The sequence below is a fragment of the Silurus aristotelis genome, assembly GCF_946808225.1.
Source record: "Silurus aristotelis genome assembly, chromosome: 20".
NCBI classification, from domain to species: Eukaryota; Metazoa; Chordata; class Actinopteri; order Siluriformes; family Siluridae; genus Silurus; species Silurus aristotelis.
The window spans coordinates 21,917,887-21,932,555 of record NC_139593.1 but is presented as its reverse complement, the minus strand read 5'-3'; the positions used below and the strand labels follow the sequence as shown (position 1 = coordinate 21,932,555).

The 14,669-nt window shown below is 44.7% G+C and overlaps 3 protein-coding genes across 6 annotated transcripts in view; all 3 read right to left on the bottom strand.

The window, feature by feature from the left end:
• Positions 1-177: 177 nt before the first annotated feature.
• smcr8b (Smith-Magenis syndrome chromosome region, candidate 8b) lies at positions 178-5,053 on the bottom strand. The gene is made up of 2 exons (XM_083521832.1): positions 2,177-5,053; positions 178-1,882 (listed from the first exon to the last, which is right to left on the bottom strand). The coding sequence occupies exons 1-2, from the start codon at positions 4,621-4,623 to the stop codon at positions 1,480-1,482; spliced, it is 2,850 nt and encodes a 949-aa protein (XP_083377958.1). The 5' UTR covers positions 4,624-5,053; the 3' UTR covers positions 178-1,479.
• Positions 5,054-5,856: 803 nt separating this feature from the next.
• Positions 5,857-10,982, bottom strand: mief2 (mitochondrial elongation factor 2). 2 transcript variants are annotated; one of them, XM_083521847.1, is made up of 5 exons: positions 10,837-10,982; positions 8,862-9,017; positions 8,490-8,637; positions 8,058-8,383; positions 5,857-7,479 (listed from the first exon to the last, which is right to left on the bottom strand). In XM_083521847.1, the coding sequence occupies exons 2-5, from the start codon at positions 8,991-8,993 to the stop codon at positions 6,694-6,696; spliced, it is 1,392 nt and encodes a 463-aa protein (XP_083377973.1). In that variant the 5' UTR covers positions 8,994-9,017; positions 10,837-10,982; the 3' UTR covers positions 5,857-6,693. The 2 variants fall into 2 exon arrangements, with proteins under 2 accessions (XP_083377973.1, XP_083377974.1); XM_083521848.1 differs by having other exon boundaries at positions 8,058-8,380.
• A 686-nt stretch (positions 10,983-11,668) lies between these two features.
• alkbh5 (alkB homolog 5, RNA demethylase) overlaps positions 11,669-14,669 on the bottom strand; it is a 16,418-nt gene continuing 13,417 nt past the window's right edge. For all 3 annotated transcript variants that reach the window (XM_083521849.1, XM_083521850.1, XM_083521851.1), the window contains 3 exons: positions 13,486-13,566; positions 13,258-13,386; positions 11,669-13,039 (listed from right to left, as the gene is read on the bottom strand). In XM_083521849.1, the coding sequence (XP_083377975.1) occupies positions 12,853-13,039; positions 13,258-13,386; positions 13,486-13,566 (397 nt within the window). In that variant the 3' untranslated portion in view covers positions 11,669-12,852. The remainder of the gene's footprint in view (positions 13,040-13,257; positions 13,387-13,485; positions 13,567-14,669) is intronic.

Below are 14,669 nucleotides of genomic sequence, written 5' to 3'. Positions count from 1 at the left end.
AACTTTGATCTGCAGTTTGGTATAAAAAGGATTTGCCATATTGGCGTCTGTTTTCTATGAAAATTCTATGATTTTGTATCTGTACTTTTAAAAAGCTGTGAGGTGAGAAACGACTTGAGAAACACACACTTTCATCCCTATTGAATGGGTTTTGAAGTGACGCCACTGAGACCGAGACGACATTAAAACAAGGCACTCTTTAATAAAATATCAGCTCTTTATATATATAAATAATAATATTACGTGAAAACGTTCCCACGAACACTTTAACATGTATTTGACGTGCATTTTATCCAAACATGCAAAGGTAAAGAATCTGCTGTGTGGTTTTACATTTGATCTGTAAACACTTTCCTGCAGCCAATCAGGGAGCAGCAGCACAACGCGAAACATCACACGGATACGGGTTCTGTAGATCAAGTCCAGGTTGAACGGACCACAAGGCTGGGGTTCATTTCAACAGCCACTCTTTTCAAATGTGCTGAGCAGAAAAGCATCTCATATCACAACAGCTTGATCTAGATGGTCCATCGACCACATCTCGTTCCTTATCAGACACGAATCAGGAACCAGGGTCATGAATCCGAGACACAAGGTCCAATCCTGGAGCTGCAATTTTTCGATGCATTGTTCTGCTGCCACGTGATTGGCTGGTTGGACATTTAAATCAAGGAACCTGTGTATCAGTTTTTTTTAAGTTGGACTAATCAGTAGTGTCACTTTATTCAGTAACTTGTGCAATAAAGACGCTGCAATACGAGTTTTTCCCCCCAAACGTCACGAGCACACATCCGTCAGAACACTAATCACATGGATTTGGGGATTTCAGATTACAGGGTTTGGCCTTTTCTGTGTGCGCTGCTATTGACACCTGGATCACAGAGTTTCCCTGAGAAAGTGGGTCAGAATCCGGACAATGAGAAAAGCAGCACAGTGAACACTTCAGTCAGATGATTGCTAGAACGTTTTTCCCCCCACTTTTACTACAGTAAGTCTGCACTGGTTTTGCTGTTATTGAGGTCTAATTGATAAATTCATAAATAAATATACATACTACAATCACACAAGTACTGGAACACCTGACATTTCCACCCATATTCTTCAACAACACGTTCTCACAAAATCCTTGGATGCCTGGCATAAAGATTTCCCATAACTCTGAACCTAGGAGACCCAAAACAAAATCTGTTCCACTGGTTTGGAAGAACTCCAGCTCAGCCCTCCTCCCCTCACCTACATCAGTACCTGACTTTACTAACACCCATGTAACTGAATGAATCTCCACAAAAATCTAGTGGACCATCTTCCCAGAAGAGTGGAGCTCATTACAACAGCGGCTATGGACACAATGCGGAGTGGAATGCGATTTTAGTAAAGAAGCGCATACGTGTCTATTAATCAGGTGCCCACAAACTTTTGTCCATTCCTGGAGTCCCAGCCGTAAGAACCGTAGCAGCAGTAAAACATTAGTTTTCAGTGTCAGATTTTGAAAAGTGTACTTGCACTGTAGCTGAATCGCAGGACTGGGGGCGAGGTTCCCGCAACGTGCCAGGTGACGAGCTCCGAAAGGTAGCAGAGGATCTTCAGATCGTCCTCATGGAGCTCACCAGAGAAGTGGACGGGTTTAAGGTCCAGGCCTGGGTGCACAGGAGAGAAAGCGAGGAGGAATGCCCTGGACACAAGATTACAGATTACCGTCTGCGCGTTCAGGAAGTAGGCGGCGCCGTGCATGGCGTGAGTCCTCACGTCCACCAGCGGACAAGCGAGAGAACCTTTATACGCCGGGCAGCGTAAGGTCTTCTGGTCCACATCCAGTACACTGAGGTAGCGGCTGAAGCGAACTAGGCAAAGTGGCATGCTGGGAGATGAAGGAAAACACGATCTGGAAATAAAAACAGGATGATAAATAAAGAGTTTGTACTTTGAGGAAATTAATGAAATTTGAAGCTGATAATATTTAACTTTTTTTTTTTATAAATTTAATTTATACCAAAGACTCAGTTTTTTTCCCCTTAAATAAGAAAATAAATTCACCATGTCATGTTACCAAGTCAAAATAAAGCATGGTCCTAAAGAGGTCCTGGAGACACCTTCTATAATATGTCTAACATCTTGCAGAACTCATTCCGAGCTGCCGTTACAACAAATGAATTAGTTTGTTTACTTTCAAAAATACCTGTTATAGCCGACGAGTTTCCACTGAAGCAGGTCTGTAATCTGCAAAGGGCTCGAAGTCCAGGCATGTATGCTTCCTCTGCACCTCCCTAGATGAGGAGTGTACATGGTCAGTGCTGCGACTAGGCGTCTGACCACTCTTTCCTCGCTTCCCAAGACCACCAGCGTCCGGCCGCTCAGCAGGCTAAACACGGCGTGCAGGGCGAACGGAAACTGGCGCAGGAAGTTCAGAGCCATCCGTCCAGACCGGGCGCGCTTTCTTCTGTTCCCTGGGGTCCTTTTTTCCTCGTGGGGATCGAGAGAAAGCATGGAGCCCATGGAGCCAAAGCTGTGGTAACTGGTGCAATCAGAGAAATCGTCTGATGTGAGAAGGAAATGCTTGTCTTGGAAAGAACTCAGTTCACTTAGAGGAGAAACTGTGCCAAGTTCCAAATTCATGTTTGTATCTATGTTTCTATTCGGAGTGCTCGGAAAGCTCTGACGCTTTTCTTCAGCACCCCCATTCTCATCTACTTCTTGGTCTTGGGCTTCTTCGTAGATTGAAGAAGGGTACGAGGCCCTCAAATCGTCAGGTATGATCGATTCTGTAGTGCTAAGCACCTCGATGCTGTCCTCGCTGTTCTCTCGTCGGGTGACTACTCTCCGTTTCCGTTCTTCAAAGTTGCTTCCAGGGAACGCCGTCTGCCTCGGAGGAACGGTTTCTGCGGTAAAAATCGCTCTGAAGGACTTCTCCGTTCCTAACACCTCTATACTCTCGTTGCTGCTGACGCTATCCTTCAACAGCACGGAAACCTCCTCAGCCTTGTAGTGACCTTCGTTCAAGAAATTTGGCATCGAAGGCAGGTCGTCACTCGGCGAGGTTGGAACAGAGCCGGGTCTGTTTCTGTGGAGCTCCAGACGAATGGGCACCATTTCCACACACGATGTGTAGGAGTCCAGACTTACAGGTTCGCTCTGTAGTGGAGAAACAGGAAAAAGTTGTGCAAACTGAGGGTATGGGCGGTAAACCTGCTGACCTGACTCAGGCTCCAGGTCGCACAAATCCTCAAAGAGGAAGTTTGTGGACTTTAGGTGACGGAGCAGGTTTTGGGTCTGTTGCTGAGAAAGAAGATAGCTGTTGTCTCCATGGAAGCTCCTCTCGATGTAGCGGAGCTGGTTCATCGCCTGCTCCATAAAGTACTTGTCACAGAGTTCGTCCAGGTTCTTTAGACGCTTGTCGAACTGTCGACATGTGCTTGAGCTTACCAGTTGCAGAGTGTGTGGTGGTAAGCAATCCTCCACTGACTCTGGGCTCTGAGAATACAGCATGTTGGGGTCAAGGTCAGACTCCAGAGAATGAAAGGCATCATCAGGCTCATATGGCAGGAATTCGGGGTCTCTGAGCTTTCTGTTTGGATAGGAGGTGATCTGTTTCAAAAGGCTTCTGTGTTCCTGGATGGCTGTTTCCACATGAGCCAGCTCATCTGCTTTATTAGCCCACATGATTCTCTGACATGTTGCACTTAGACCTTCTTTGGTTGCCTCAGGCTGCTCAAACACTCGACCGTTTTCTGACTTGTATTTTTCACTCCCATTGCTCATGACTACAGTGTCACATTCAGGTTCAGTTCCCTTTTTATCAAATCTCGGCATGTTGAGGTTTTTATCAACTTCCATAAACGGCGAGCTACATCTTAGTTTCTCTTTTAGTTCCTCTTTTGTAATCGACAGCAACTCGCTGTTCCCGTTATCCTGTTGTTTATCCCTTTTATCTTCACTTTTTGGCTTCTCTTCCATTTTGTTTTTCTCGGCATCTTTTATTTTGCTTAGCCTCTCTCGGTTGATCTCCCTCAGCAGTGTTAGTCGAGTGTACTCCAAGTCTGAAAGTTTTTTGTCCAACTCATTGGCAAAGTTCTTCCTGTTTCCGGTCTTCAGACACTCCGAAGCCTTGGAAAACTCTGCTGAAAGTTCACGAAAGCAATTCAGAATTTTGGCCTCTTCCGAGGACACGTAGGCCATGCAGAACGGTCGGACGAACCCCCGAGCCTCCAGGTCATATAGCGTTAAGTGTTGCACGTAGGCGTAGGCTCCTTCTCTCGAGTCCCCCAGAACCACTTTTGCATCCTCTACAAAGTTCAGTTTAGGATGTCCGCTAAATGCAGGGCCTGCAAACGTGGCCTGATAGTCCACGGACATGATCCTGAGCGAGAAGTGGTTCAGATCGAATGAGCCACATGCCTTGGATTTGTCCGGAATGGTTAGTAATGGCTGAGGACCCACTTGCTCGGAGAACTCCGATACGAGAATAAAATCCTTCACAAAGCTGGATGTCTTTGACCACGGCGAGGCGTCCTCCGAGTGCGGATAAAGAGGAACGGACAGTTCGGATGGAAGCCTGAGCGATTCTGTGGACTGTTCTAGGAATTCGGTGTCGGTTGTGAAAGCCAGCAGGTCTGGAGATCCAATCATGATGATGATGATGCTGATATAATTAGATATGACCTTTATGGTTTTGAATATAGATATGACAAACACCTTCAGGCTCTGCTCCGTGGTCCTGCTGGGCTCAGGCACATGTGCAGTGACGCAGGTCCCGTGCGGCGTGAACGTGACACGTGAAGCGCGTAAAAGCAGGTCGTCAGAACGCTCTAGAGCTCGCCGGCGTTTAACTCTTTAACACCCAGGATCATTTCAGCGCACTTTCACCGGAGACTAACACCATCAAAAACTCACATGCGCAACTCCACCGCCGTCCATCAAGACCTCCAGACGTCTCCGCTTCGTCTGGCGTTCACGCGCTCGGGCTAAGAAGTAAACAGCGCGAGGCGTCTGGTGACCAGCCCTCGGTAACCGAAACTGGTGCTCGTCGAAAACCACGTGACCGCGCCAGAGTAGGGAGGGGAAGGATGGTGTGTCAGCGACCTTTAGAGAACACACACACACACACACACACACACGACCTAGTTAATGCGTGCACCAAACAAGATTTGGACCCAGACACATTTCCGGTACCGAAGAACTTCCACTAGTTCCTGCGCGTGCACGTAGCCTTCATCCTTTATTCATTTAGGCTGAAATCATCAGTCCAGCATGAAGTTCCTCCTGTGAAAGTTTTCTAATAAACCATACACAACCTGCAGCAGGGAAATGCTTCACCTTCTAAAACAGTCCCTATTTTCATTACTATTTCTGTCTGGTGATAAAATAATAGAATATATTTTTTTATTTAACTCTCCACAAAACCCAAAGTTTGGACCAGTCCATAATGTGATGTAGACATTCACAGCACTTTGCATTAAATGTATGTATAAAAAAAACTAAAAAAAACCCCCATTAATTTCAAATGACGCATTTTCCTAAAAAAAGGTCTTTAGATAGCATTTAATTTGCAGGACCCTCTGAATGAGTGGTATTTAATTTTCATTTCTGTTCAGTAAGTAAAAGCTTTTTAACACAATCCCTGATCTCTGATGGTTCCTTATGGAGCGCTAAGGGACCGTCTGCAAATTGCACTTTATTGTCCAGTACGAATGCAGAAGTTGGAAACTCCTCACCTCACTAAAGAAGTTCCCCAGAAATTTACTTTCACTTTAAAATCTCACTACAGCAGGAGACAAAACAAATATGAGACAAATGCATCATGTAGACCAAAATCATTCCAACAAACAAACCTCTGCTTGATGAAAAACAGCTGAATCAGTGTTGATTCAAAATAACACTTTATTCATCTAACAGAGCTAAAATTATTCTCCAGACCCTGAATTATTACGAGCAATACTTGTTCAGGGAGAAGACTGCATCACACACACACCCCTCATGAGAAACACCAGAGTCTTTAGCTTCAGCAGTGGGATTTCATAAACAGCAGATTTGTTTTATTGCTTTGCTCCGGGGTTCACTAAAGTGCCATCATTCTATTTATCAGATTATTAAACAATAAAATCCATGTATAAGTAACTGCAGCACAGTGTAGTGAACCCTGTATCACTCAAACTCTCACTCTATCAGATTGGTCTTCAGCAGAACTTCAAATGATCCATCTAGAAGGTTCTGTTGGAGCGAGGACGCTTTACTGCTTTAAAGGTGCGGTTTGTAATTAGATCTGCTGAAACCTCTAACGGTTGAAGTCACGTGCGACTATGGGATGAGGCGTGTACTTTGTGTCACTTTGCATGGATCCTGGAACCACAACCATGGAGCTCCATCAGCCTGAAGAAGACACACTGTAAATAAGGATCAAGACCATTTTGATAAAGATCATGAGTTCCAAAAGTTCTGGAGATGATCAGTCATTTCTGCTCGTGATGAGAGGCTCTCTCCAGTGTTCAATGATCTGATGATCTTTGGTGGTTGAGGCATAAAATCAGATGAAGTGATCGCCTCAGCAACTTTTATAGCTGGAGAGTAAATACAAGTTTCTCTGAAATGATAAATAAAAACGATGAACTGCACACAATCAGAATGAAGCACATTATAGTGTGTGTGTGTGTGTGTGTGTGTGTGTGTGTGGACATGAGTGTTTATTAGAAGCACAGTTGGTTATATGAGCAGTATCTCCGGCTCGCTCACGGCGCAGTACAGCATGAAGCCCATCTCGTCGATGTCGTCCTCAGTGAAGCCCTGCAGGAGATTCACAGCGGGTTTAAAGTAACTGGGGAGGAACCCCGTCTCCAGGTACCCGATCAGCTCGGTGATGGCCTGCTGGAACCGGTCCGTAAACGCCGCCTCGGTCCAATCGGACTCCTTCTCGCTCATGTGCAGGACGACGTTGCTGAGCTGAGCTCCAGTCAGCTTGTGGAGGGCGGGACAGTTCCGGCACACGGCCTTCAGCGTTTTTAGGCACTTCCTCCTAACGCCCGAGCCGTCGTTCGATTGGTCGAGGAAGGCCAGGCGAGTCGTCTCGCTCGTGTAGAGGCTCTGGTACCACACGTAGTCGAAAGACCCGGTGATTTCCGGCTGTGCCGTCAGCGTCATGCGCCCTAAGCGCACGGTCGGCAGAATGCTAATGAACAGCTGCTCTTCGTCCAAATTTCCGCTTTCTCCCTCGGCACGGATCTCCAGTTTCAGTGCCGGAGACCCGAGTACCGGGCGCACCTCGCGCTCCAGGGTTCCAACCAGAGACGGCCAGTTCATCGACTCCATTATGGATTTGCGTAGTTGCTCGGCAACGAGTTGGGAGGACAGGTAGCCCCCGAGGAGGTGTCTGTCCCAATAGCTCCGCCCACGCGGGAAATACTCCAGGTTTCCTCGACGCAGCATGCAGTACTGAGGATGGCCAAGAAAAGTGTCCTCTCCGGCGATCGGGGTCCAAAAACTGGGTTCCAGCTAAACATACACAATATTCATATTAAAATCATCAAAACTAGACAAAAAATTTACAAATAACGAAGAAAGTAGACGAATCACTGGTGTGTCTCAATGCACTCTTTCTGATGCCTTTTAGTCTCTATAGTAACAAGAAAAACAAAAAAAAAAAACATCCAAAGTTAAAGCTTCAGCTAGAAAAGGGTTTCTGTATGTGTCAGTCAGATTTAAGACCAAGACCATTTTAAGACCATTAAGAATTACATTTAAGACCTTTATCACAACATCTAACACACACACACACACACACACACACACACACACACACACACAGTTTTTTTTTTTATAAAATCTGTTTGAAATCAATAACAGAAAACTGATTGGCTGTTGCAGTGTATTATATCTGGAGCAGTGATAACGTTAGTAATCAGTAAATCATCAGTAAATTCAGGAATGTTTAAAAATGATTTAAGACTGAAAATTGAGGCCTAAGTTTTGGATTTTGAAATGTGTGACTTTAGTACAAAAGCCAGATGTTTCTCCCCCGGTCTAGTGTGGAGTAGAGGACCAACACCACCACACGGTGTAGATCTGGTTACCTGCAGTGGTACGAGCAGGCAGGCATGATCAGCCTTGACCACCTGCAGGTCGTCGAGCAGCGACCCCGCTAACGTCATCTCCCCCAGGGGCATGTCGGGGTGCTTGGAGTGCAGGAAGGCCTGAATCTCTGTAGCAATATCCAGCGCTTTCTGCTGAGCTCGGGACACTTCGCTCGGGGGCAGACACGCACGTGTCCGGTAATACTGCTCCAGTCTTTCTGAGAAGGTGAACACGCAGAGGTCTAGCCGTCTCCGAGACTGAGACGGGTCGGATCCATTCCCCCGAGTCTGGGACTGGTTCTGGGGTGTGGACTGAGACAGGTCTGCTACCAAGAACAGAAATGCAGTATTTTAATAACCAGTTTGGTCTGGTGTGACTCGTGCCCAACATGTGTGACTCGTGCCACACAGAAGCACTGTATCTGTACATACCTTTCTGGGTGGCTGCAGCAATCTGTTTTATCACCGCACCCTCAATGCCCTTCTGAAGCAGTTTAGGAGAGCCAAGTTCCTCCCAGCCTTCAGACGTCTTTTTCTCAGGGTTGGCGTCATCGGGGGGTCGGCCAGCACGTTCGATCAGCTGGTGGAGCGCAGCGAAGACAAAGACAAGTTGCAGATAAATGAGTGAGTCTAAAATTAATTAGCAGGACACAGAAACCCTTAGTAAAGCCCTGTGTTGCAGTTTTGTCAGAAGGGGGCCAGTGACATCACCACATAACCCAGAATTAAACTCCCCTTGCCATGCCGAGTGTTTAGACGTGTCACACGTCCCAAACCGCAACGCACTGGGATACGCATCCGTACCTTTTTCACAGCTAACGTGGCAATGCCCAAGACGGCGACCCCGCCCACGCCGAGCACCAATCGGGCGTTGGAGAGCAGGAAGTCGATGATGGCGCCAATTCCATTTTCTCCCCGTCTTTTACCCGAGTACATGGCTCTGGCTGTGACGGACCGAACCTTGTGTTAAAAACAAATTTCAGCAAAACCGTTAGTGGGAAACATGAAGAGGAACCGGAGTAGAAGTTATTTGATTTAGGAGCTGATCTTGGCGCACCCTCAGGAGCACCAGGGTTTCTGAGAGAAGGCTTATAAACACGGGTTCAAATACTGTAGGAGAGACAGGACAGCACATGATATTCTGATATTAACATGAATAAACACACACACACACGCAGAGTGACGTCACACTTTAAATTTAGAACCCACACCTGCTACACGCTTGACTGAGCAGAAATACACACCACACTGTACCTCGTCCTGTCTGGGAAATCTCCCAAAATCATTAGTGTAGAAGTTGCAGAACTTTATCTTATTTATACTTATAGCATTTTACAGATTTTAAAACCCGGTACATGTCAAAAGTTTGGACAACAACTTCCATGTTACTTTCTTTTTTCTTGTTTTTAACACTGTATATTAATTTTAAAGGAGATGGAAATGTGCCCTCAATTTTGACTAAATCACTGATGAATCACCTCCACCCTCCACACCTCCTCCCCCTACATGCAGGAACCATCTCTTCACCCTCTGTAACAAAGACACGGCGCTTACAACAGAAACATCTCACACTGCAGACCAAATGTCCATTCTTTATGTTTTGACCCACGATAGTCTTTTCTGCTTGTTGTTCTTCTGAAGTAATTGTCACGATTGGACCGTGAAGGGATGACTCGCGCAGTCACAGTGGATGTTGAAATTTTTCTGCTATTTGAGAAACACTTCAAGAAGCATTGATGAAAGAGAGAGAAAAAAAAAACAGTTTCTGAGGCTGGTCTATTCTAATACATGTATCTAATATATTTATCCTCTGCAGCAGAGGTAGCTCTTGATCTTGTCGTTATGAGAGCACTTCCATCACAGGGTCTGATGGTGTTGGAGATTGCACTTGGGGACATATTTAAAATTCTTGAGATGTTTCCAACTGACTCAAGTAATGATGTAATGATGGCTCTTGTCTCTCTTTATTAGACACACCTGTGAGCTGAAACCCAACCCAGGCGATGACCTCGTGAATCTGATCAGAGCGAAATGGAGCTGCTCTGGACTAGATCAAACGTAACACATATTCTGGGTTCTTCGACACGTTTTCCTTTACTACAGAATCCCAGACGTGTTCTTTCATGGTGTGGATTCTTCAGTATTAAAGTACGATGTTAAATAGTAGTGAAAAAGAAAAGTAAAAACACCGAAGGAGAAGCCTGAAGTCTGAACTTCTGAGGTGAACTTTGTGTACCTTCACACCACAAACCCAGAAGAAGAAAACACAGTTTAATTACAGCAAATTCACTGTAGATCTAAAGGATGTGTGATGAATAGCATAAGAGTGTAAGATGATTATGATGATTATGGTGCTGATTGTCATTAGAACACATACATACATAATTATTACACACACACACACACACACACACAGATATTATTATTATTATTATTATTATTATTATTATTAGGAATGAGCTTTCTATAAACGTGTACTTCTTCTTTAACGGTTAAAGCCATGGAGAATCCTGTGTGCAGTATCAGGGGTCTGTACCTCCTCAATATACTAAATAAACAGTTTAAAAAGAATACATAATCGTGTTAAATACTATTTATGACTCTACATGTATTAAATATGTAAAGTGTTGTATCCGGGTTAGACACCAGCGCGCGCGCTCACATACACAACTTCTCCATGGTGGTGGTGGTGTTGTTGTTAGCACGCGCGCTAATCTGAGGGGATTAAACACCGTGTTCACACGCGTTACTTTTCATTTCTGATTATTTTATCACTCACCTTCTTATAAACTTCTCCAACTCATTTCCCAAACAAACTCAGAATGAACACGGCTTCATGACTCGAGGTCACTCAGTGTCCCATCTATTAACCTGCAATAGCTACAAAAAACACACTCCGCTCTGATTGGAGGAAACGTTTTGATGGACGGGGAGCAACACTAATAGGAAGCCGGTATGGAGTGTCACGTGCTGCTTCGCTGCCCAATCAACGCACGAATATCGACGGTACCTGGAGACGTGATGTACGTGAGGGATTTGCGTGGGTTAAAGTGCTAAACTGGACGTCCGCCATTTTTTTTTAAGTTGTTGAGTTTAAAAAAAAAAAAATGTACACACAATTAATAAGTTTTATTAACGAGGGTAATGTGAATGAGCTTGAAGATATAGGAACAAGAATAAAAAATACAAATAAAGAAACACCATGTTTTTAATCCTGCACTGCTTTATTCCTCTTATACCACCCATAGGATTATTCATCATTTTATTTTTTATACAAAATCAGAGCTAACAATATATCCGCAAAAAAATCATCATGGTGTCAATTTCTTACATTTTATCCTTATTACAAAATCACTAAAAATAGAGACTAACTGCATTATCCACGATTAGAACGGCGCATAATGCAAATAAATTACATATCTATCGATTTTTCTTGGAATTAAAACTACTGTGTGGGTGGTGCTCACCAGAACTCGTTTGACCAATCCGAAAGCAGAATTGATTCCGCGTGCATTCCGATTATTTCATTAACGATGCTCAGTGATCCAAAAGTGACATTTATTTAAAAAAAAAAAAAAAACTTTGTCTTCAGAACAGAAAAACAGCACATCCAGAATTTAAACACATCTTTTAATTTCTTATGAGGACTGTACATCTGATGCAAAAATATCCATTTATCATCACGTTGAGTCACATGACATCCTTCTGTGTCGTTGTTTTAATTTTTCCCCAAAATAGAACTCTGTTACAGTCATCAAGAAATTTAACTCTGGCGGCTTTATTGCCCGCTGGATCGTTTACGCGCCTCTGAACGCCTTCATTTCGTTTCCCGACAGAGCAAACGTTCCAGCTGTGAACTGAAGACCGATTCAGCCGTCGAGTGTGTAGATTATCGGCTCGCACGTTCGATACCGACACGTACAGTTTCATTTCGCTCCCAAAACTCGTCCAGTAGTAGGACATCCCACAAAAACGCGAATAAGAACAACTCAAAACAAACATCCTGCCTCGAAACTGTGGATCAGAACAAATGATTCCTTATTGAGGCTCAAACTTTTTTCAGGACTTTCCCTGCATTCGCGACCGTTAAAAACGAGCTTGAGGCGGCTTGCTAAAGTAAATAAGCGTGTCTCAGTGCTCGCAGAAGTGAAATGCTCTTTATTCGGACCGTTCCGCTACGTGACAGCAGATTGACGCTGGTCTCTTTGAACACTGTAAACGTGGTTCATCAGGTAGGAAGAAGATCCCCCTCATTAATTCATCGCAAATTATGTCCAGACCGTGGAGCATCAGAGAAATTACACACGATAATGTATCGTATCGACGTCCCAAAAAAGAAAAGAAAAAAAAAAAAAAAAAAAAAAAAAAAAAAACCCACATGCACACACGGTTTGTGGTTCATCTCAAGGAGGGGAAAAAAAAAGAAAAATACAATTCCTTCACAAGTGGATAATAATACTAAGGAAACATCAGTTCCAGATTTCCTATTTAAGGTGCCGGAAAACGGATAAAGAGCGCAAAGCGGAGCAGAAAGGAATATTTTAAATCTGTAGAAAGGAAATAGTGATACTGCAGAGGTTTTGCTCCTAACACTGCTCTAAGAAGTCCGTAATGAGGTCTAAACCTAAACCCTCGCTCTACTCACACACTTCCTTTCTTACAAAAACGTATAAATAGGAACACACCCGCAGTGACATTAGAGCGCTCTCTCTCTCTCTCTCTCTCTTTCTCTCTCTCTCACCGACATCGTGTTTAACGTTCCGGATTTCACTCGCACGTTTTATATCAGGGGTCTTCAGTGGCGTCTCATTTTCACTCGGCGAGACGACGTGGTGTGTTCCGAGTGTGACGACGCGTTCACCACTCTCCTCCAAGAGTTCTCTGAGGAGCCGCCATCTTCGTCGTGGTCATCGGCATGGCGACTCTGCTGTAGGACGATCGATCGCCTCTGCTGTTCTTTATCCATCTCTAATATACGAGGTCTAAAACAGGGGGGGGCGTAGGGGGGGGGGGGGGCGTAAACATGAATCAACCAAATTTACTGATTATTGCCTTCCTATTAAAGAACTAGCTATAAACACCTATTCTCTCACACACAGAGGGGATCTCTCTCACTCTCACACACACACACACACACACACACACACACACACACACACACACACACACACACACACACACACACACACACACCGTGTACCTGTGTGCTGCATCCGGGTCGGCTTTACGATGCGAGCGCTTGGCTTTCGGCCCGTGTCGTCTCTCTGAAGAGGGGCTGGAGAAAGGGCTGAGAGAACCTGTGTTCAGACGAGGTGCATTCGGTCTCGTCCTCAAAAATAAACAAATAAGTAAATACATTTCTTTCTTACAGTAAAAAAGCAGCAGACACTTTGGAGCGGGGGCTTTCACACTGTGCTGATCTACTCACTTCCTGAGGATGATCACCGCCCGTCGCTGCTTGATGTCCTGAGGCCGAATGCAGTGCGTGATGTCGTCTGCGGCGTAGCCACTAAAACAAAGAGAATGCTCACACGTCAACACACAATTACACAAGTGTACATGTTCAACCCTCGTTCTATTTCTGCTGAGACAGAGCGATGCAGCAGCACTTTATTGTTTTAGTCCGAGAACCAAAACATTCCTGTCCATCAGCCATCACTGTCTGTGTGTGTGTGTGTGTGTGTGTGTGTGTGTGTGTGTAAGAGAGAGATCCCCTACCCACCTGAGTAAGGTGACAGCGTGTGTGTGTGTGTGTGTGCGTGCGTGCGTAAGATCTTCTGAGACATAATCTAAAAAATATTTCAGAAGTCACAATATATGATTTTTAAACTATTTATTTGTATGATACAGCTGCAAATAAGTATTTGAACACCTGTCTATCAGCTAGAATTCTGACCCTCAAAGACCTGTTAGTCTGCCTTTAAAATGTCCACCTCCACTACATTTATTATCCTAAATTACATGCACCTGTTTGAGGTCGTTAGCTGCATAAAGACACCTGTCCACCCCATACAATCAGTAAGAATCCAACTACTAACATGGCTAAGACCAAAGAGCTGTCCAAAGACACTAGAGACAAAATTGTACACCTCCACAAGGCTGGAAAGGGCTATGGGGAAAATGCCAAGCAGCTTGGTGAAAAAAGGTCCACTGTTGGAGCAATCATTAGAAAATGGAAGAAGCTAAACATGACTGTCAATCTCCCTCGGACTGGGGCTCCATGCAAGATCTCACCTCGTGGGGTCTCAATGATCCTAAGGAAGGTGAGAAATCAGCCCAGAACTACACAGGAGGAGCTGGTCAATGACCTGAAAAGAGCTGGGACCACCGTTTCCAAGGTTACTGTTGGTAATACACTAAGACGTCATGGTTTGAAATCATGCATGGCACGGAAGGTTCCCCTGCTTAAACCAGCACATGTCCAGGCACATCTTAAGTTTGCCAATGACCATTTGTATGATCCAGAGGAGTCATGGGAGAAAGTCATGTGGTCAGAGGAGACCAAAATAGAACTTTTGGGTCATAATTCCACTAAACGTGTTTGGAGGAAGAAGAATGATGAGTACCATCCCAAGAACACTATCCATACTGTGAAGCATGGGGGTGGTAGCA

Bases quoted from the DNA above. Each gene is read 5' to 3' on its own strand.
- mief2 (XM_083521847.1), bottom strand. From the start codon at position 8,993: ATGTACTCGGGTAAAAGACGGGGAGAAAATGGAATTGGCGCCATCATC. The intron at 8,638-8,861 runs GTACGGATGCGT...GCGCTCCACCAG, and splicing joins CCACGTTAGCTGTGAAAAAG to CTGATCGAACGTGCTGGCCG. The intron at 7,480-8,057 runs GTAACCAGATCT...GTGTATGTTTAG, and splicing joins GCCTGCTCGTACCACTGCAG to CTGGAACCCAGTTTTTGGAC.
- smcr8b (XM_083521832.1), bottom strand. From the start codon at position 4,623: ATGATTGGATCTCCAGACCTGCTGGCTTTCACAACCGACACCGAATTC. The intron at 1,883-2,176 runs GTATTTTTGAAA...TTTTATTTCCAG, and splicing joins AAACTCGTCGGCTATAACAG to ATCGTGTTTTCCTTCATCTC.